Raw genomic sequence first — 22,340 nt, 5'->3', positions numbered from 1 at the left:
GGCCCTGTGGCCGCGCCATACGCAGCCGCCCTCGGTGTACGGTTGATCACGGTTAATAATGGTTCCCATCGAGAAGAGGCGCCGTCATTGACGACGTCTACGTACGAGGTCTGCCGAACGGAGAACAGTTCAATTACGTCACGTACAGCATACACCGGAGAGGGCTCACCTTCCGCGAAGCAGTGGCATCATCCAAACGCACCATCATTTAACACGAATGAACATTGCTACTGCGCGGCTCCTTTTCATCGTCTTACGCTGGTCTCTGTTGACATTTCGGTGTTGGAACCGCGGTTCTTCGTTTCACAATTTGTTTCACGGCGTTTCTCTCAATTATACCAAACACAGCAGCATACAACGACAAACAGCAGGTCATTAGTAGCAAATGCTTCCGCATCATTTAGATTACTCCCACAGGAAATTCTGCGAGTAATTTTTCTTGTAGTGCCGTCGTCATAGTTACGCCATTTTCACTGTGTCGTCATCATTGCATTGTCATGTTGACATCACGCGCCGTTGACGCGCCGGCGTCATCGTATCGCCTTCATCATAGCGTCATTAGTCATGGCATCGTCGGCACGCCTTCATAGCCATGCAGTCATAGTAAGTCCGTAGTGATACAGTCGTTACGAAACCATCGTTGTCATGTCATTGTAATCATGCCATCACTGCATTCGATTATCATGCCATCGCCGTCATTGCGTCGTCGACACACAGTTGTGGCCATGCATTCGCGCTCCTACTGCGGACATGATTCCATCGTAGTCGTTCCATCATCGTCATACCGGCGTCGTCATTCCAGCTTCGTCTTTCCGTTGTCGTCATGCCGTCGTCGTCAATCCAGCGTCTTCACACTATTGCCATTACATCATTTTCATCGTGCCGGCGTCATCATTCTATTGTTATATAGAATGGTTCCATCGTTGTCATTCCGTCCTAGTGATTCTAGTGTTTTCATCGCTTTGTCGTCATCAGTACATCGTCGCCATGCCATCGTCATGACATCGTCATGGCATCGTACTCCAAGTCGCTGCCATGCCTTCGTGATCGTTCCATCGTCATCATCCTCTCGTCATCACACCGGTGTCATCTACTGTCGCCATGTCGCCGTCCTCACGCCTTCGCACAGCGTTGTCGTCATTCCTTCGTCGTCTCGCATGGGACCAGCACATTCTAGCACCACAAGTGCATGTTGAAGGTGGCATCTCCGGGGGAAAATATGTCCGACTTAGTCATGTTCTTCTCAACCAGCAATGTATGCATGTATGTATGTATGTATGTATGTATGTATGTATGTATGTATGTATGTATGTATGTATGTATGTATGTATGTATGTATGTATGTATGTATGTATGTATGTATGTATGTATGTATGTATGTATGTATGTATGTATGTATGTATGTATGTATGTATGTATGTATGTATGTATGTATGTATGTATGTATGTACGTACGTACGTACGTACGTACGTACGTACGTACGTACGTACGTACGTACGTACGTACGTACGTACGTACGTACGTACGTACGTACGTACGTATGTATGTATGTATGTATGTATGTATGTATGTATGTATGTATGTATGTATGTATGTATGTATGTATGTATGTATGTATGCGCATGTGCCTGTGTGTGCGCAGAGCCGTTCTTTTTTCTTTTGTCTCGAAAGTCAGTAAAACGCCACCACCCCATAACTGTGGCATCAACGAAAGGTGTCTCGCACGCGAATGGGACTACATCGTTACCGAGTAATTGCACTCATATGTTACGTCCGTTAACGAGTTCTCACCGGTTACCAGACTGAGCCGGACAAACCATAACTACGCTCGTGCTCATGGTTGAAGGGGGGTGTACGTAGTGCTGATAATTATCCACGTACCTTTCACATTACCGCTAAAACAAAAAGTCTTCTAGGCTGCACTTGGACACGACAGGTCAGACCAGCATTCCCAAAGCGAATTCTCTGCGAATGCGCAGGGTTGCGGCGGCCAGTGGTCGTTCGTCGCAGCGCTTGCAGCCGCATCGGCGTCGGGCCCCGCTGGCGACGTGCAGTGACGAGGCGTCCTCGTTCCGCTCGTTCCCGGTGCCTGGGGCCCGCTCCGGAAAGTCGCAGCGCTATGCGGCCGACGACGACGATGACGATGACGAAAAGACGCGGGCGCCCTTGAGAAGACTGCGCAGCCGCAGCAGCTCGCGTTACTCGGCGGCGGCGCGTGAGCCGAAGGCGCGAAGCGAGTCCAGCGACGCGCTTCCGGCGTCGCCACGCAAAGTGTTCTTTGCAAACTATTAGAAATAGAAAATATACGTGTACGTACGCTGTTTGATTCGGCTTGAGGTCTTGAATCTTAGAAGTACTATACAGCTCTCGCTACTTTGCTTCCACCTGCTCCGCACGCTTACCCTGTTGTCCGCATCGCCTATGGCCCAACTTGGTTCTGCGAGCAACATGAGGCTCTTAGTCAGGCCGTGTCCTGCACGCTATCAGTTATGCGCTTGAGGAGCACGTACAATGTGAATCATGCTTGTCTACAGCGGTCACGACCGATCTGCTCGCCGTCTTTAGCAACAAAAAATTCATCGATGATTACGACACTGCCTAGTGCAAAAATTTGAGCGCAGCTCATCAGGTGTTTTGAATGTCGCCGGTTGTTTCGTTCATTGCTCAGAAAGTGTGAACACGTGGCTTAAGAAAGCGGGAAAGCGGCGGAGGCGCAGGTGATGCAGAGCATGCGCAGTGGATGCAAAGCGCCCTCCAGCGCTTCCTTTCCATATATGGTATCGGTGGACGCGCTCGCCGCATGCCTTATTAATGACGTCATCGGTGACTGGGTGGCGGTGCTCGCTACTATGGCGCCATCTCGTAATTGGTCGCCGCCGTGATGCATGTCTCGTGCGGCACTCCACTTTCCTCCTCACTCTTTAGCCATACTCTCCTCCTCCGCTTTCCTCCTCACGCTCTCTTCGCTGCCGCCGTCTTTCATCATCCGCTGTGTTCCGCTCGTTCGTTCTGCTGGTCACACCGATGCCGAGGCCGGTACTCAGCGCCGGAACGAGTGCGTAAGAGCTGCGCTGTGAAGTACAAGCCGACACCTCAATAAGACTGCCCATCGTCAAGCCGCTTGATCACTCATTGTGATGTGGAAGAGGCCTGGAAACCAGCAGATAGCTGCTGTGCACGCTTGAGGAATCATCGGCCGGCCCCTCGACCACTCTAGACATGTCTCACGCTGTTCTACAGCGAATTGTTCTTGTTGGGAATATGAAGGCTCATCAAGAAGCTTGGGTTCTCTAGAACCCAAGCTCCTTCTCTAGAACGGGTCTCTATTTCTTTTTTTTTTCAAAAACATTCATAAGGCTCATTTCAGAATAGTTCTGAAAAGCGATCACTGCGCATGTATTTTTGCCCTGACTCTGTTTACACATAAATGAAGAAACAACAGCAAAGAAGTCGGTCTGCCCATGCTTCGAGTACATCTGGTCATGACCGATACAGTATTACTCTCATGTAGCCTGTCAAATGCCTTAAAGAGAACGTGAAACTTCAGGCACGCATCACATTTATCTTGTCCCGCATTTTTTTAGAGCTTGAACTCTGCATCATGCACAGTCTCGGGGGGGGGGGGGGGTAGGGGACACAGAAACATTACGGGCAATGGCAGTATGACGCCATAAAGTGCTTGAATAATTTTATACAACTGTTGTAATTAAGCTGCAGCTAATATTTATCGTATGCCCCCCCCCCCTCCCCACACAGCTTGCGTTTCACTTCAACAAAGTTCACAGAGGAGACCAAAAAAACCAACTACACTCCTCGAATCGTATATCAGAATTGGGAGAAAATGTGTATTCAGTAATTATTTTAAAGCACACAATTGACCTACACATTTCAAACTTAACCCCTAACATCCACCCAATTTTCGCAATATATAGTCCTCCAGAGAAGCGGGGAAACTTTAAGCGTTTCGTATGCCGCCTCTAAGAGGCTGAAATGGGGGGTTTAATAATTTTCACTAAGAGATTATTTCACGCAGGCATTGCAGCAGTTTCCTGCATATAACTCAACATACCAACTTTTTGAGATGTATAGTTTCTTCAGAAAGCCGTGAAAATAGGCATATAACTTTTTCGAACGCACTGTATCTCAGGTGTCACAACAAGCATGCCATTGTACAAAGTACCACTCAATAATTAGCTCGGCATAAATTGAACAATATTGTGATATAGGATGCGGCATTGGCGACATTTGTGATGGCACAAATAAAAAAACATTCACAGCTGTGTGCCAACGTGAACAACCAGCACATAAATTACAGCGAAGCTGTAAAAGTCATTTCCCATACCCTTCGAAACGATTAGTCAGTTTGGTGGCCGTGTTGCAGAACCACAGCGTCAGTATAGAGAAGAAAAATATTTAACTATAGCGCCATCTATCACCGTGGTAACTGTACAAGCTGTAAGATCCATATTTTGGGGCAACAACGACAGCAGCAATTCTAGCTGACTTCCGATAGATCGAGTTCAGAAAAATTTCCTAAGCATATGTTATCACCGCTTTGCTAACACATAAATTGGACTTTGTCCTAGCACTCTTGGATTATTGTCATTGCTCTTACTGAGCTGCCGGCGCAATCGCGCTGACCAACCATTACACTTCAAACTCATTCATGGTATCCTCACCTCCCCCGAACTCATCAGTTGTATCATGTTTCGTATTTCGTTTCAGGAGGATGGGTAAGGGGGGGCTGCTACGTGTTGCCAGCTCCTGGAACAGGTGACTGCCCTCCCCGAAACACTGCTTTCTGCAGCTGACAGCACGTGGCGACACACGTTTAGGCTTTCACCGTCGCGACAGCAGATCGCGCTTCCCCATAAGCACAGGCAAATTTGATTTTTTTCTTAAAAACGAGGCAATTAACTGTGCCAAGAGTTATAGTAAACGAAGTCGATGGCATATTGCAATCGTTCTGCAAAATTTGAGCAAGAAGAGTGCTGCTGTGCTGCTGTGGGCGCCAAATCTTTTTGGGAACACGCGCAGCGAAATATTCAGCACCGTGTATGTATGTATGTATGTATGTATGTATGTATGTATGTATGTATGTATGTATGTATGTATGTATGTATGTATGTATGTATGTATGTATGTGTGTATGTGTGTATGTATGTATGTATGTATGTATGTATGTATGTATGTATGTATGTATGTATGTATGTATGTATGTATGTATGTATGTATGTATGTATGTATGTATGTATGTATGTATGTATGTATGTATGTACTTATCGCACTAAAATGAATGCCCGACACGGAGAAGTGGTGATAACTCGCCTAAAAAAGGTCTTCGAAAAAAGTAAAGCAAAATTAGCGACCCATTAGCGTAAAACTGTTCCAATATGTTTTTATTCCAATCTCCAGACGTCAAATTTGCGTAACTGCCGACGCAAGCATCGGGCGGTCACCCGCAGGGTTGTCTGAACAGACCAATCAAATCAATCAATCCTCGTTCATAGGCGGTCACTTTTGTTTGCTTGAAAAACGAGTAACATTGCTTGCACTGAGCGGCTAGTCTTATCTAACTCGTTGACAAGAGGCAAGGAGCAAGCTGAAGTGGAGAGGGATTCGATGGGGCCGAGCCACTGCACTGAATATCGATAACCGAATGAGGAGGGTGGTGCCGGCGTCTTTGGCATGGTCCGCTTTCCCTTACATAGCTTACGGTGGCTGGTCGACAATCGCTGTGGCATGCAACTTAAGCTTAAGAAGGACGCTGAAACGGATCCTCAGCAAAGGATAGTTGGCAGAATGAGGGCGTAAACGTGCCGAAAGTGCTCGAAAACGTTACACGGCTACGCAAAAAGCTTTATTATACGCAAACAAACCCATGCTCTCCGGCAGGTGCGAGTAGCCAGTGCCTGAGCTATCGGCGGCAGCCATCTTTTATTTCTTTCGGAACGGGGCAGCCTGCGGCTATTCAGAAGAAAATTCAGTTTTGTTCGGCAACGTCACTTTGACGCGGTGAATTTTTGCGGTTTTGTGACATCGCATGACAGGCAGGTGAAGTGGATGCAGCCCGAAAACTTTTCACCAATTGCCGAGGGCTAATGGCGAAAAGGCGTGGAATCAGAAATAACTATTTTTCTTTTGTTCGGCCAAATCATGCATAATCAGTGTGCACACATCATATCAGATGGGGAGCTATCGCGGTTTTCGTGGTGTCGCGTGACAGACAGGTGAAGTGGGGGTGGTCCAAAAAAGTTTTCGGCCAATCGCGGAGGGCAGATTGCAGAATTGGAACGGAAAAGTTTGGAACAGTTTTACGTTATAGTGCCCCAGGTTTCGCGTTGCGCTCCAACTTCTCGGACTGCGTAACAACTATAAGCAGGTGCGACATGTCGCTAGCAGCTCGCAAGGGCTGCGAAGAAGGAACACAGGCTTGATAGCCGCCAGGTGTCTCACAACGCTGGCGCGATAAGCGCTGCCACTGGCGTTGAAAGCGTGGCTCCTCAATGGTGCACGACATCAGACCGACGGCACACAATGCGTTGGCGGGCTAGTTGGTGCGAATCCATGAATTTATTTCATGAATTTATTTCCATGAATTTATTTATTTATCCATGAATCCATGAATTTATCCATGAATCCATGAATCCATGACGGCACACCACTGACGTTTGTGGGCGCCTAATGAAATATGAGCCACATTATGTGGACGTTTCCTGCTCACACCAAAGCACAAAGACGGCCGCTTTGCAGGAACGCTCAAGTCTTTAGCGAAAGGTAGAACACTGCCCTTGCTCCGCCACCGAGGCGATTGAGTGTAGCCGTCGACGGCACGTCGACTTTCCTTCGTCATTTTCGCATACAAACGCACTCGTGTCTGTGGAGGCCCTTTAACCTTTCGTGCACGAGTCACGCTTGTGCCGCGAGCTGGAGAGCACGGCAACGGCGGCAGCGTGAATGCGCCTCGGGATCTCGCAATGATAATGTCAGAAAGTACACAAAAGCTACTGATGGAACTTTATTCGGAAAACCCGTGGCGTCAGCCCTGCCAAATGCAATGCTTGCCGCAGGCAAATTCGTACAGGTGTCCAGTTCCTCATCTCTCAAGGCGACCCTTCACCTTCCTCGGGAATGATTGGCAGTTTGTTGCAGAGCTTCTTGGAGGAGTGAAGCCCAGTATATATACAGAGTGGCGTGGACCATTACAATCTCCGTGGTAACCCCAAGGGTCCACATGACGGCGGACCAGAAGTCTGCGACATAGAGGAGAACCGACGCCACAAACGCCGTCGAGGCCAGCCTGTGGTTCTTGCTGAGCACCAGCCTCGTGCCCCACACGGCCGCAGTCTCATCGTACTCGTGAAGCTTGAGCACGATCCACACTGTAGCCACCACCAGGACGCTCCCCATGAGCTCCAGGCTAGACATGACGTAGCCCGTCAAGATGACGACGAACAGAATGCCGTAGTTGCTGCGGAAACGGTTCACGTTCGATTGGATCCGGTTGGCAAACTCCTGAACCGACCTGGGAATGGAATATTTCGAAGTGTCCACCAAAACATCCCACGGCTGTGTACGGTTGAGCTGTTCATTGGACGAGGACAGAACGGCACGGCGTACGTCAAAGTCCTCCTCCTTGGCAGACGAGGGCAGGCGCTTCCGCGGTGGCGCTGGTGTTGGCACGTGGGAACTGGCTGGAGCATCCCCAGAAGACTTCGGCGTGGAGTTCAAGGAGTCCCCAATGTCGCCCTGCTCACGGTCCATGGCTTCGAGCTTCGCGGTGCAACACTTGGATGCTGCTCATGTTTTCGCATCTAAATAAATAAGGAATGCGCGGGTTCTCCTTCACGAAAATGCGTTGCCGCATTTCCTCTTTGAACTTTTGCTTGCTCAGGTCAAGTTTGGTGCCCTCCCTCTCGGTGCTCTTTTCCTAATGAGAAAGAAATGATTTAATAACTTACTTTATACGCTGCCATAGTGCCTGTAAGGTTCGTTTGAATAAATAAATAAATAAATATTACCACACATTATACTGGACTGCATATATATATATATATGTATATACATATATATATATATATATATATATATAGTGCAACTCACTAGGGTCTGCCAGTTGCTCTTCGTTCTCCGAAGAGCCAGGACGTGCGTCCAGTGGGCTCCTAACATCCCTGGCTTTCTCTCATTTGCCTCTTTCTCTCTCTCTCTCTCTGAGCAACAGTTTGAAATGGGGTGAACGCGGTTTAGATTCAAAGATCTAAACCATAGATCCGGTACCTCAGATAAGTGCGACGTAATGGTGTGACATAATTCTAACGTTTTTCTCTCGCATTTGCAGCTAAATGGCCAAGAATTCCTTTTTTACTTTTCAAATCAGATTATTCATCTTTACTATTCTTCCTCTCCATCTAACATGTGACTTTGTCTTTCAGCAGTGTTCATTAAAGCAGTCTGAAAAATTTCCTTGGTGTAACTTGGAATAATCCACAAATGTTTTTCTTTTCTTTTTTTTCTTTCTTTTTTTATGCCAATCCGCGGCAGGGATGCATGATACTCTCTGGACACCGACGACTTTTTCCTAACCAGGGAAATCTCTTTAACAAAGACATGTGCCACAGTTATTTACTCCTTTCCTAGTCCCAAAGAATCCACTCCTAAAATATGCTCTTATAGCCCGGTGTGCACGTTCCCTGCCCCGCAATCTCCCAAGGGTGGAGGTCAGAGGAGGTTTGGGCTGGCATTGCCCTCAACCCTGCTGTCACCTTAAAGAGCAAGGTCTTCGTCATAGACGGTGCCATCCTCCTCAACTGCATGTGCCAGGCACAAGAAACCGTTGTGCACCATGTGTTGCTACACTGCCTTAGCGCACAACACATCAGACAGCCCTTGTTCTGATGGTCTGGCCTCCGGAATGATCGGTGTGATGACTACAGCAAGTGAAGTCAAGAGGACTCTAATTACGGAACCTGTATTGACCTTCTGCAGAACATGGAGTTGCAGTTCGTATTACGGTGAAGCTGTATATGGCTAGGTACCCAGGTATTTTTCGTGTCAGTGCGTCAACAATATAAGGAATGAGCATGCGCCGGTCCCGTAGATAGTGCAATGCCGGACTGATACACAGCGGAGGTGAAGCAGGCTTCAAGCACTACTCATAATAATAATAATAATAATGATAGTAGTAATAATAATAATAATAATAATAATAATAATAATAATAATAATAATAATAATAATAATAATAATAATAATAATAATAATAATAATAATAATAATAATAATTAATCAAGATGCATTGTTTCAAGTCCACGGGTATACTGGAATTCTTTTTGAACATCACATGGACTCACGGGCAGGAGGCGTTACCATATGTGCAAAGAACAGGAGATAGAATTTATTGACAGGAAAGACAGAGAGGTCGATCTGAGCTAGTTAATGCCACCGAATGTGGGGATGTCTGTGCCGTACAAACTAAAGACGGCATTGTGATTTCAACTTTCCATATATCTCCAGGCACACCTAAGTGTGATATCGAAAGGTTCATGACCACGCACTCTGCATGGTTTAGCCGTGATGACGCCACCCCTGTGGTCATTGCTGGCGACTTCAATGTGGCCATTCCGAAACCATACAAGAAATCGTTCACTTAGATTATGCTGCAAGTGTTCGGTTTGAAGCGCCGCACCAATCCAAGTCACTCAACTACTCAGTAACGGTCGCGTACATACTTAACTTTGGCCGAGATTCGGCCTCAGGTTGTAACCAAACCAACCAGTGTATATGACAGTAATTGTAGAGGGCGCTACGCGCCATGCGTTCTATATATGTGGTTGTGGAATAAAGGTGTGAGCATTCGTTCGGTCAAGGCGGCTCCGAGTCACTTGCGTAGACGCGGCTAGCGTCTGTCAGCACCCCACATCGTACATGGTGTCAGAAGTGGTCGCCGTTCGCTCTCTCTAATGGCGAACAAGCCGGACGCTGTGTTTGCCGGGGTACCTGGACTGCAGCAGCCATCGAGCTTCGACTTCGCCGACCCAAGTGCATGGTCTACCTGGATTGAGCAGTTCGAGGACTATGCCTACGCTACAGGATTGCACCAAGCTACCGACGAGGTTCGTGTACGAACGCTTCTTTATTGCATGGGTGTTCAAGGTCGACGCGTGCTGGCGTCTTTCAACTTGTCGGCCGAAGAAGTTCAGTCGTACAGCGTTGTTAAAAGCAAGTTCACCTCGTATTTCGTGCATCCGCTAAACGAAGTTCACGAGAGTTATCGTTTTCACAAGCGGACGCAGCAAGAAGACGAGAGCGTCGATGCCTTTTATTCCGCGTTGCGAAACATGGTAAAAAGATGCAACTACGGCTCAGCGTCCGTTGAGGACAGGCTCGTTCGAGACCGATTTATTGTTGGTCTGCTGGATAGCAGGTTATCGGAGCAACTCTGCCGTACTTCTGACTTGACGCTCGATAAAACACTTCTGCATGCAAGGCTGCACGAAGATGCGGAACGAGAAAAACGTGAACGGGAAAGCCAGTTATCTGGGCCAGTCGCCGTTGACGTAGCGAAACACAGGCCAACGAGAAGGCCGTCACGTAATCAAGCGTCGGCAGCAAGAGAAACGCTCCTCGCCGGCGCGCACAGATCGTGTCACTTCTGCGGACGAGATGAGCATCAGCGGAAATTTTGTCCTGCCACAAAAGCTGTTTGCAAGTTTTGCAAAAAGAAAGGACACTTCGAAGCAGTTTGCTTAGCCAAACAGCGCACGCAAAGCCGACAGTCACATGCCATCGAGATGCATGCTGTCAAGAGCAGTCAAGAGGCAAAGGCTAAGTTTGTTTGGGTCCACGTGAATGGAGTCCCACTCAAATTCAAGGTCGACTCAGGAGCAGAAGTTACCGTCATTCCAAGCACTTTTTCAGGAGTACCGTCGCGACTCGAAAAACCGGAGGGTCTTCTCACCGGTCCAGGAAATTGCCCTTTGAAAGTAACAGGCCAATTCACAGCTACGTTGGAGTGGAAGAGCCGCACCTGTGTACAGTCAGTGTACGTCATGCCTTCGCAGTCTACACCTCTACTAGGCTACCCTGCTATCCTCGCATTGGGAGTCGTGAAGTTCATCGACGCCGCACAGCGACCTGAAAAGCAAGCTAGCTCTGCAAGCGACGCAACTCCTGGCCAGGACATCTTCGAAGGGCTTGGTACTGTAGGGGAGGAGTACACTATTCGACTCAAGCCAAATGCCAGGCCATTTGCTCTCAGTGTACCTCGCAGAATTCCCATTCCTCTGTACAACCAGGTAAAGGAGGAGCTGGACCAGATGGAAAAACAAGGTGTCATCAGGCGCATTACCGAGCCGACGCCATGGTGTGCCGGTCTGGTCGCAGTACCGAAGGCATCAGGCGGAATCCGAATATGTGTGGACTTAACGAAGCTCAACAAGGAAGTTCTCCGTGAAAAGCATGTGCTTCCAACGGTCGAATGGGTACTCGGGCAACTGGGTGACGCCAAAGTGTTCTCAAAGCTCGACGCGACAGCAGGATTTCACCAAGTGCGATTGTCCCGAGAATGCCAAGAGTATACCACATTCATCACACCATTTGGACGCTACTGCTACTGTCGTCTACCTTTTGGCTTGACTTCAGCACCAGAATATTTTCAGAGAGAAATGGCTCGAATTCTGGAGGGGCAACCAAACGTCGTCAACATGATAGATGACATTCTGGTTTTTGGCAAAGATCGAGAAGAGCACGACAAGCGACTTGTGGAGGTTCTTGAACGTCTAAAGACAGCCGGAGTTAAACTCAACAAGTCAAAATGCTGCTTCGGTCAAGACAAAGTAGAGTTTCTGGGTGTGGTGATCGACGCCAACGGTATCTCGCCAAGTCCCAGCAAACTCGAGGCACTGCGAAACTTGGAGCCACCTAAGGACGTCGCCGGGGTTAGGCGATTTCTCGGCATGGCTAATCATATTGGTCGCTTCCTGCCCAACCTTTCGCAAGCAACCGCCCCTATTCGCGCCTTGCTAGGTGAGAAAAATGCATGGCAATGGGGACCGCTTCAAGAGACCGCTTTTAATCAGGTAAAAGCGATGCTCACCTCGGACCTGTGCGTCGCTAAGTATCATCCCGGTCGTAATACCATTGTCTCATGCGACGCGAGCTCGTTTGGATTGGGCACGGTTCTTCTGCAGGAACAACCATCAGGCGAGCGACGCGCGGTAGCGTTCGCATCCAGGTCGCTTACTGAAGCGGAAAAGCGCTACAGCCAAACAGAGAAAGAAGCGCTGGCGGTAGCATGGGCAGTGTACCGTTTTGACCAATATGTGCGTGGCCTAAACTTCACGGTAGAAACCGATCACCAGCCGCTGGTAACACTACTTGGAAACGCTGACTTGGACACGATGCCCCCACGTATTCAACGGTTTCGCATCAAACTTATGCGCTACCAGTTTAGTGTGGTCTACGTTCCTGGCAAACAGCTAGCCACTGCGGATACTCTTTCAAGGGCTCCGGATGAGAAGCCGTCGATCAGTGTGGTGGATGTGGTAGAGGAGTTTGTTGAATTTCAAGTTGCTACTGTCACAGACACGAAGCTGGTTACTGTAGATGAGGTTCGCAGGCACCAAGAACTGGACTGGGAATGCAACCAGCTCGTCAAATACTGCACTCAAGGCTGGCCTCGTCGGGACAGGCTTCCGGAGCACCTCAAGAAGTACTGGAGCCATCGAGGTGATCTCTCTTTGTGCAACGGCATCCTGCTAAAAGGTAATCGCTTTGTCATCCCAGCTTTGCTGCAGAAGGATACACTCGAACTTATCCATGAAGGCCACCAGGGAATTAACCGATGCCGACTAAGGGCGAAGGATTCTGTGTGGTGGTATGGATTTTCGCAGCAAATACGTGATAGAGTCACTCGCTGCAGACAGTGTGCAGTCACAAGAGCGCAAAGAAGAGAGCCTTTGGTCGTAACGAAGACTCCAGAACAACCGTGGCAAGAAGTAGGAATGGACTTGTTTAGTTACAAGGGACACAACTATCTACTAGTAGTTGATTATCGTTCTCGATACCCTGAAGTTATCTACATGCGAAGCACGAACTCTGAGGCGGTCATCAATGCAGTCAAAAGCATTTTTGCTCGTTTTGGCATTCCCGCCGTAGTACGAAGTGATAATGGACCGCAATTTGCTTCACGAGCCTTTGCAGCTTTTGTGAAGTACTATGGCTTCCAACACATCACCTCAAGTCCAAACTACCCGCAGTCAAATGGGGAAGTGGAAAGGATGGTGCGTACGATCAAAGAGTTGTTTGCAAAAGCAGACGATCCTTTTTTGGCTCTTCTGTCGTACAGAGACACTGCAGGCGTCACAGGGTTCAGCCCAGCGCAGCTACTGTTGGGTCGCAGCTTGCGAACCAGGCTTCCCAAGACAGTCGACCGCCTGGAACCGAAATGGCCTGCACCAGACGATGTGAAGTGCCAAGACGAAGAGGTGAGAGGGCGGCAGAAGAAAGACTTCGATCGCCGTCATGCTGCGACCGTACTTCCTCCGCTGCAACCGGGTGATACGGTGTGGGTTCGAGACATCAAGGATACGGCGTCTGTTCTCAGCCCAGCCTCCAAGCCGCGTTCGTACGTCGTCGAAACACCCAACGCGGTGCTTGTGCGTAATCGGATACATCTAGTGCCCTATTCAGACACAACGATGAGCCAGCTCAACGAGCCAGCTCGGAGTGAAAACCGTGAGGAGCATGAAGAGCAGACCACGGCAACAGACGCCACGGCAACAGCAACACCGCAAGTTTCCAAAGATTGTAGAGTGAGAGTCACCAGGTTTGGTCGTCGTGTCAAGACTCCGAGAAGACTTGACTTGTGAAATGTATGGTGTTTCTTGTGTGCATATCTCGGGGGAGAGATGTAGAGGGCGCTACGCGCCATGCGTTCTATATATGTGGTTGTGGAATAAAGGTGTGAGCATTCGTTCGGTCAAGGCGGCTCCGAGTCACTTGCGTAGACGCGGCTAGCGTCTGTCAGCACCCCACATCGTACAGTAATGACAAAGCTGTCGTCACAACCACAGCTACTTGGCGGCGCTCAGTTCGAGAGATGTTTTGGGAAAACGTGATGAAGAAGAAGCGCCTGGGAGCTTGATGTGAAGAAAATGAAAGCGCATGCCCTGCACGAGCCTCACGAGCGTCTCATCCAGAGCTCCGGAATTTGGAACAGGCAAGTTCTTATATATCATAGCGTGTCTTCTTAAAGCTTTTTACGCGTTTAAAAAAAATGCGGCTTTAGGCACGCCATGTGTTCGGCTTCAGCTAAGCGTTCCTTTTTCTTAACGCCGTGCACTAAACAGCCCATCTCGCAGTTGAAGAATCACTGGAGACTATCGGTAAGGGCTAACGTGAGCCTTTCTCGCATCGTTGCGACAAAAGTAGGCGCGCTCTTTTTGCGTCGTTGGACAGTACTCCATAACACTAACGCTGTGGAGCACAGTGAAAGCTATGGATCGCATCATCCAACGAGAAAGGAGAACCAGAAAGGCTTCTCCATCGTTTATCTCTAATCGCGCGATGCCAACTCAATGGGAGTTTCCCGCAAATATTAACAATGACAAACAATAGGTGAACCCGCCGCCGCCCCTTTTTGTTTGTTAGATGGCACGACCCCTATAGTTTCCAGTGCATGCACGGAATGGCTGATAGTGTAAAGCAGATGAAGTGCTCACTTCAAACTCGAAATAGAAATCTTGGTTTCCCGTTACTCTCTCAAATTTAGCGTTCCTTTGCCTCAACTCCTAAACTCTATCGAGCTACCTTGCTCCTCGAGTGGATTCGCTAAATGACAGCAGCTGTGTCGTAGTGCAGAGCAAACTTGTTCAGAGAGCCCCCGAATAAGAGAGGCACACACCATCATCCTTTGAAACTCGTGCAGGGACAGCCCCCGACTTGAACGTGCGCTTTTCATTTAGAGAAAAGTGACCACTAGTTTTCCGTGGCGCCATAAGAACTCGAAGACTAGGGTCTCCCGCTTTGTTTTCCCGCCGTGCTTGTTCTGTATTTTTCGGGAGTGACATACCATTTCGCCCAATTGTAGTACTCATTAATCTTTTAGTACTCTTTAATTATTTTTAGGTAAATCGTGACAGAGATTAATTAAAGAAATTGCTTTCTTTCATGGCGTTTCACTCGTTCTTCCTTATTTTGTTATGCGACCCAACAATCGTATTCGTACTTTCAGGCATGCTTTTTCTCTTGAGACTGTTCGCATGCCTCGGGCTTCTGCACCTGCTCCACGCCTTGCCTATGCAAAACACGACGCCATCATCACTGCTACGATTCCACGGGTAAGAAAGAACGTGCCGCACATCTGCGTAAGAAGAAACCTCGCATAGAGAGCCAACAATTCTTATAGACGATTTGTTTTCATGCTAAACTGTAATGACGAATCTAACAAACCTTGTAGACAGCGCATTTTTTTTTCGCAGCTCCGTCTTCCTGTTGCGTTATCGAATCGCGGCTGCGCCGCTGGCATTTCGATGGGAGCTAAAAAAGCAAGCACACCAGTTTGCGGTGCGTTGGGTGCACGATGAAATGACCCGGGTGCAAAAGTTAATCCGAAATCCCCCATTATACAGCATGCCTTATAATCACGCCATGGTTTTGCACGTAAAACCCCAGAATTTAATTGCTTTAAGAGCTCTCCCTTTGGATGTTTTCTTAACAAGTTACATGCATTAGTTGCTCACAGCTGTCTCCCTTGGCACGCCGTGCTCCAGCCTCTACTTTAGGCATGTCGTCACTCCCCTGCCCATTATCCCCAGAAATCATTACTGCCAACAAATAGCTTTTGTCTGATTTCATCGGAAGTTACTACGCTTCTACGTCGTTCACGCACACATACTACCAATACTTGTCATATTATTATTTGTGATGGAGGTGGTGGCCCCGGCACCGTTTTAATGAACGGCACTTTCTTTTGTTGTAGCATATGATTTTGTATTCAGTGTGGCCGTGATTTCGCACGTATATTATAGTACAGAGTGATACGAGACCTACTCCTTTTGTCCTATACCTGAGTCGGCAATTTTGTTCGGGAGCCCTGGCGGGCTTCTATTTCTTCTCCCATTCTTGAAGGTTAACCTTTTAAGCTTTATGACAGAGATGAGAGAGCTAGGGGTTGCGTCTATTGAGAATGCATCAGGAGAACGCCCGACCTACTTCTTCGCTCGTTACTTTATCGTTCCTTGTCCGCGACTTTTTCTGCGCTGGTGCCAATATGCAATATAATGAAAACTGAAATCTTATTTTTTTTTGCGCGAAGTTCTTAGTAACCTTATACATTGACACGTTCGCTCTTATTACGAAGACTGTGATTTGATGACTGGCAATCGGTCACCTGCCACACATAACAGCAATTGGCCTAATGGCGAGACGGCCACCACGGTAAAGGCTAAACGTGGACGGCAGTTAGATAACTTTTGAAATGTCTTGTGAATATGCCACTCACTCTTTTTTCTAAGAAACATATGAAAAGCTGACCACAAAAATATAATGTTATGGATTCGCTATGATTCGAGAAAATGAGAGAGGCAAAATAAGTTCAGAATTTTTACCTGCTTGATTGTCTGCGCAAAGTTCAGTGATTAAATAAACTGGGGGAAGGGAAGTGAAACTGCCATTTAGTTTCTAATGTAAAGGTCATAAATGGTCATGACGTTTCGTCGGCAAGTACTAGTGCAATGTTGCGAGGTCAGAAGTTTCTTATCCAAATATGGGATTCATCCAAGCGTAGCTTTTTGAGACAACACAAAAATTAGTTTTCTATCATTCCATCTGACCATACAAAGTCTATTTCAAAAAGAAAAATTACCACTACGAGGAGCGAGCATGGAGCGGGCTATGGGAGGGTACAAAGCATCCATCTAAGTGAGGGTACAAAGCATCCATCTGCCTGATACGAGCTCTCTACTAGGAGCGAGCTTGATGTGTCCATTCGTTTCTTTGCAGCGATGAGCGAAGTGGTCACGGCGAGGTTGTTCTGGACGAGCCTGGCAGAGGGATGAAGGCATTTCGAGTCGAGGACGACTTGGAAGGCTCTAAGATGGCTGCAGGAGAGGAGGACGGCAGCATGGGCCGGAACTACAACAGGATACTGAGGAAGAAGGCAGCGGTAACTCGAGGTACGCAAGTCACTGACTTCAAGTTCATGCGGCAATGTATGCTTCGAAAAAAAAAAGACTATAGCTACCTTCTGTTAGAAAGCGGAAACGCTGTAAATCTTGTCACTTCCACTCTTCATTTTGATCTGTATGAATTCAAAATACTTCACTGTAGATTTTCAAGCAAACTTTCTTTAGGCAACCCTCCTCGTATTCTAACACACTTGAGGTATCGAAAGGAAGGAGCGGTCCAAAGCAATCAAGTACGTGCTCTACAATCACACGCACAATCAGAAACTCGTAAAGTCTGTAGCGCGCAGGGTAAAACATATCTACCACCGCATTGGGTCACAATGGAACTAGCCACCTCGATCACCAGCTGACTGGTGGCGTATCAGAATGCCTACATGTATATTTGTGTATCATTTTCGTGCAGGTGTGGTTTCGCATGCATGAAAGCGCAACGTTCAGGCGGTAGCCAAAGGTTGGCACACATTCTAGTCAGGAAGCGAAGGGAAGGGCATGCACTGCAGTTTAGTGACGTTGCACCAAGCGGCGGACACCGCTCACCCTAAAGCAGCTCTTAACATATTCCAGCCAATGATATTAGCAAACATGATGTTAAAGGACCCCACCGGCAAACGGCAAGCAATCTTTGCGAGCGAGGAACCGCATCTACTGAACGCATTTTTACGCTAAATCTGTTCATAAGATCCTATTCCAGCCTCTTACGATGTTAGGCACGAAACAGTGTGAAAGACCACATCCGAAAGAAAAGATATATGATTTCTTCCCGAGAAACTTCTTGAATGCGATAGTTGATGCTTTGTGATTGCAGCGCCTGTGACACGCTCAATACTAAGCCGTTATTCTGTCCATGCTTCTCACTTAAATTATTTTCCAGTTCCTTTCAAACCAAGTCAACAGCGCGTGCTCTACCCTGCGACGCGGCGACTGATACATATGTAATCCAGCAAAACTCAAGCTCCATTTCATGAATAAGCATGTACTATACGAGCAAAGTGTGCGACATCCTGGGCTGCCCACATGTGGTGTCGAGCGTTCACGCCTTCATTCTTCGGCGGCAGGGCCCCGTCCGCAGGTCCGGCCCGAGCGGCACGAGACATGCGACGACGACCGCGACTGCAGGCGCTCGCCCAGCCAGATCTGCATAAAGCACGCGCGAGAGCTGCACGGCCGCTGCCAGTGCCCCTTCTACCGTCCCGTCGAAGCCACCTTTAACGGCGTCGTGCGTTGCGTCACCGGTACGTGGAGGCTCGGTGACTGCCGGGTTCTGTTGCGGAGCACGAGGTCGCGGGTTCGATTTTTGGCCCTGGGGGCCGCATGTTTAAGGGGGCGAAACGTATGTGCACTTAAATTTGGGTGCACGTCAAAAGAACTTCAGCTGATCAACATTAACCCGGAGCTCCTCCACTACGGCGTCAGGCTACAATTTAGCTGTTCGTTGTTGTTGTTGCTGCTTTCGTGTCAGCTCGCACAATAAACATTTACGATGGCAACTTCTTCAACGACTACTTAATGCCTGCTATAGACTTGCTTGAGCATCTGTATTAAAATTAGAGGTTAGCCTTGACGCCAGGTATTATTCGATGGCCGAACCTAGGCAACACAAACAATCTTAGCGTTCGCTTGTTGATATCTCCTCTTCCCGCTTCTATAGTATATTCTTCTGACTATGGGACACAAGTTTTCTATAGAAAACACGGGGAACGCGTGAGATGGAAATTCAAGACGGTGAGCAAAACGTGAACAAGGTGAATGCAGGAGCCAACGTTTCAACAAATGCACTTGTCTTCTTCAAGCCGACGTATGCTTTCCTCGCCGCAGTATATATAGGTGGGGTTCTTCTAAAGGGGAGAGGGTGTGAGGCGGGAGGGTGCGGAAACGAGGGAAGGTGTGTTAGCGTGTCGAAATGAGAGTAAAGGAACGCTGTGCACAAAGTCAAAGCCGGGGCCACCCCCCCCCCCCCCCCCGCCCTGGTCTGTCAACGCACGCGTGTTAGCCGGCGTGTCAGGGGCGTCTAACACGCCGGCTGAACAAAAAAAAGGTATGGCGAGGGGAAAAAAAGGGGGTGGGGGATACGCCCAGAAATCAAACTAAGTGCTGTTGCCTATAGCTGGAAGTTTAGCATAGGGAATAAATTCTAAAGCTTCCTTGGAAACTTTTATGCCTATTGGTTGCAATGTATTGAACTGATGGATAAGGTATGATTCTCTGTATTTTCTTTCTCGTTCAGAACGGAAATTTAACTGTAAGATGTAAAGTTTAAGTTCATCAAAGTTATGACCTGGTTGGTTGAAATGCTCGGCGACGGCTTTGGGAAGCTCTTTAGCTGTGTCCGCGCGATGTCCGTTTAATCTGACGTTCATTGATTGTCCTGTTTCTCCGATATATTGTTTCTTGCAGAAAGAACATTGAAGCATATAAATCACATCCCGACTTGTACAAGTGAAGCTCGATTTGACTTCATGTGTATAACTATTGGCGGTGCTTTTAATTTTAATGTCACTTTGAAGGTGCCTGCAGGTTTTGCACCTGGGGCGACAACATGCTTTTATCACGGGGGAATGCTGTTGGCTGACTTTTGCGTGCACTAACATGTCCTTAAAGTTCCTGTTTCGGCGATAGGTAACCCTAAGTACATTCGGGAACGCTTTTCGCAGACGCTCGTTACTTGATAATATTGGGTGATATTTTCTTAAGATGTTGTTTATATTTGGGAGTGCATTAGAATATTTTGTTATAAAGGCTGGCGGTCTGTCAGATTCTAGTGTGGGCTATCTCTTCGCCAATTCAGACTCTCTCTCCAATCTTGACGCGGCATCATAAGCTCTATCAAGAGCAACTTGGGGATAGTTCCTTTCTGCTAGCGTTGTTTTAAGGTCATTTAGGTGGTGGATATAATCGTGGACTTCGCTGCAGATTCTTCTTATACGTTTCGCTTGTCTGACAAAAATTCCTTTCTTGCAATGTCGCGGGTGATGACTGTTGTAGTCTAAATATTGCTGGCTATCTGTTGGCTTCCGGTAAAGTGTCGTTCTCAGTTTTCCGTTTTCTGTGTAGACCGTCGTGTCCAGGAAGTTGATCTGACTAGGAGAGTGGTGAGCAGTAAATTTAATACTCGGGTGAAAGCGATTGAAATGGCAAATAATTTACTGCGTATGCGTTTACTGCGAACAACGCAGTAAACGAATACGATCTCCACAAAGATATAACAGAGTTCTCACGATGCATGCGCATCAAGGAGTTCTTTTTCGATAGATCAGATGAAGAAAAAGAAGATACAGACTCTCTTAGACCACCTAGAACGTGGGCACCGGAAACCGAACAGTGCCCAGACCTCGATTTATACATAAAACTCATATCAAAGGAAATTCTAGAGTCAACGCGGCATTGCTGGAAACGCAAAAATTTAACCCCCGCTCAACACCAAAGCCTTAAAGAACTTACGAAAAGGAATGATATTGTAATAAAACCAGCAGACAAAGGCGGCAGTATCATAATCTGGCCTATAGAAAAGTACAAGAATGAGGCCTCTACAGGCCACACCCATTACAGAAAACTCGACTGTAACCCAACTTCAGATTACAGCAATATTGTGATAAACACAATAGCGGAGCTCGTGTCCAGGGAACTAATAACGCAGTCTGAATATCGCTTCATGATGACCAAGAACAAAACAGCAGGCCGCTTTTATCTTCTTCCTGAAATACATAAAGTTCCGGTCGAAGAAATATTTATAGCAGAAATCCCAGGTCGGCCTATTGTGTCTAATAACAGCACACCTACTGAGTCACTATCTAAATTCGTAAATCACCACTTGTCGAAGATACCCACCACCCTCCCATCTTTCGTTCAAGACATGCCGCACTTCCTTCGAATTATCGACGGCATCAACGCCAACCAAAACCTTTCCGACCGCGCTATTCCAGTCACTTTGAATGTTTCTGTCCTTTACACCAACATTCCCATGAGTGAAGGAATGAAGCCCATTTCTAGATACCTTGCAATCAATCCCCAAGCGCACGTTCCTGAAGTTTATTTATCGCTCCTTAGGTTAGTTCTCACGCTCAACTATTTCGAATTCAATTCTATACACTACCTGCAAATTTTCGGCACTAGCATGGGTACGCCATTCGCTCCCACGTATGCGAACATTTTCATGGGACAGCTTGAAGCTGACCTGCTGGAATCCTACCCTTTAAAACCCCACACCTATCTTCGTTACATTGACGACATATTTTTAATATAGGAACACGGCACAAGCGCCTTAGCCGACTTAATTAGCCATTTAAATCGCTTTCACCCGAGTATTAAATTTACTGCTCACCACTCTCCTAGTCAGATCAACTTCCTGGACACGACGGTCTACATAGAAAATGGAAAACTGAGAACGACACTTTACCGGAAGCTTACAGATAGCCAGCAATATTTAGACTACAACAGTCATCACCCGCGACATTGCAAGCAAGGAAATTTTGTCGGACAAGGGAAACGTATAAGAAGAATCTGCAGCGAAGACCACGATTATATCCACCACCTAAATGACCTTAAATCAATGCTAGCAGACAGGAACTATCCTCAAGTTGCTCTTGATAGAGCTTATGATGCCGCGTCAAGATTGGAGAGACATTCTGAATTGGCGAAGAGACAGCCCACACTAGAATCTTACAGACCGCCGGCCTTTATAACAAAATATTCTAATGCACTCCCAAACATAAACAACATCCTAAGAAAATACCACCCAATATTATCAAGTAACGAGCGTCTGCGAAAAGCGTTCCCGGATGTACCTAGGGTTACCTATCGCCGAAACAGGAACATTAAAGACATGTTAGTGCACGCAAAAGTCAGCCAACAGCATTCCCCAGTAATAAAAGCATGCTGTCGCCCTAAGTGCTAAACCTGCAGGCACCTTCAAAGTGACATTAAAATTAAAAGCACCGCAAATAGTTATACACATGAAGTCAAATCTAGCTTCACTTTACAAATTCGTATGTGATTTATATGCTTCAATGTTCCTTCTGCAAGAAACAATATATCGGTGAAACAGGACAATCAATGAACTTCAGATTAAACGGACATCGCGCGGACACAGCTGAAAAGCTCCCCAAAGCCGTCGCCGAGCATTTCAACCAACCAGGGCATAACTTCGATGAACATAA

At 47.4% G+C, this 22,340-nt stretch overlaps 1 protein-coding gene across 6 annotated transcripts in view; it reads left to right on the top strand.

The window, feature by feature from the left end:
- LOC142572053 (uncharacterized) overlaps nt 1-22,340 on the top strand; it is a 66,443-nt gene that overhangs the window by 26,659 nt on the left and 17,444 nt on the right. For all 6 annotated transcript variants that reach the window (XM_075680867.1, XM_075680866.1, XM_075680862.1 and 3 more), the window contains 2 exons: nt 17,003-17,175; nt 18,243-18,419. In XM_075680867.1, coding sequence (XP_075536982.1) covers nt 17,003-17,175; nt 18,243-18,419 — 350 coding nt within the window. The remainder of the gene's footprint in view (nt 1-17,002; nt 17,176-18,242; nt 18,420-22,340) is intronic.

The sequence above is a fragment of the Dermacentor variabilis genome, chromosome 2 (assembly GCF_050947875.1).
Source record: "Dermacentor variabilis isolate Ectoservices chromosome 2, ASM5094787v1, whole genome shotgun sequence".
Lineage (NCBI taxonomy): Eukaryota > Metazoa > Arthropoda > Arachnida > Ixodida > Ixodidae > Dermacentor > Dermacentor variabilis.
Note: the sequence above shows the minus strand (reverse complement) of the source record. Positions and strands in the feature narration are given on the sequence as shown.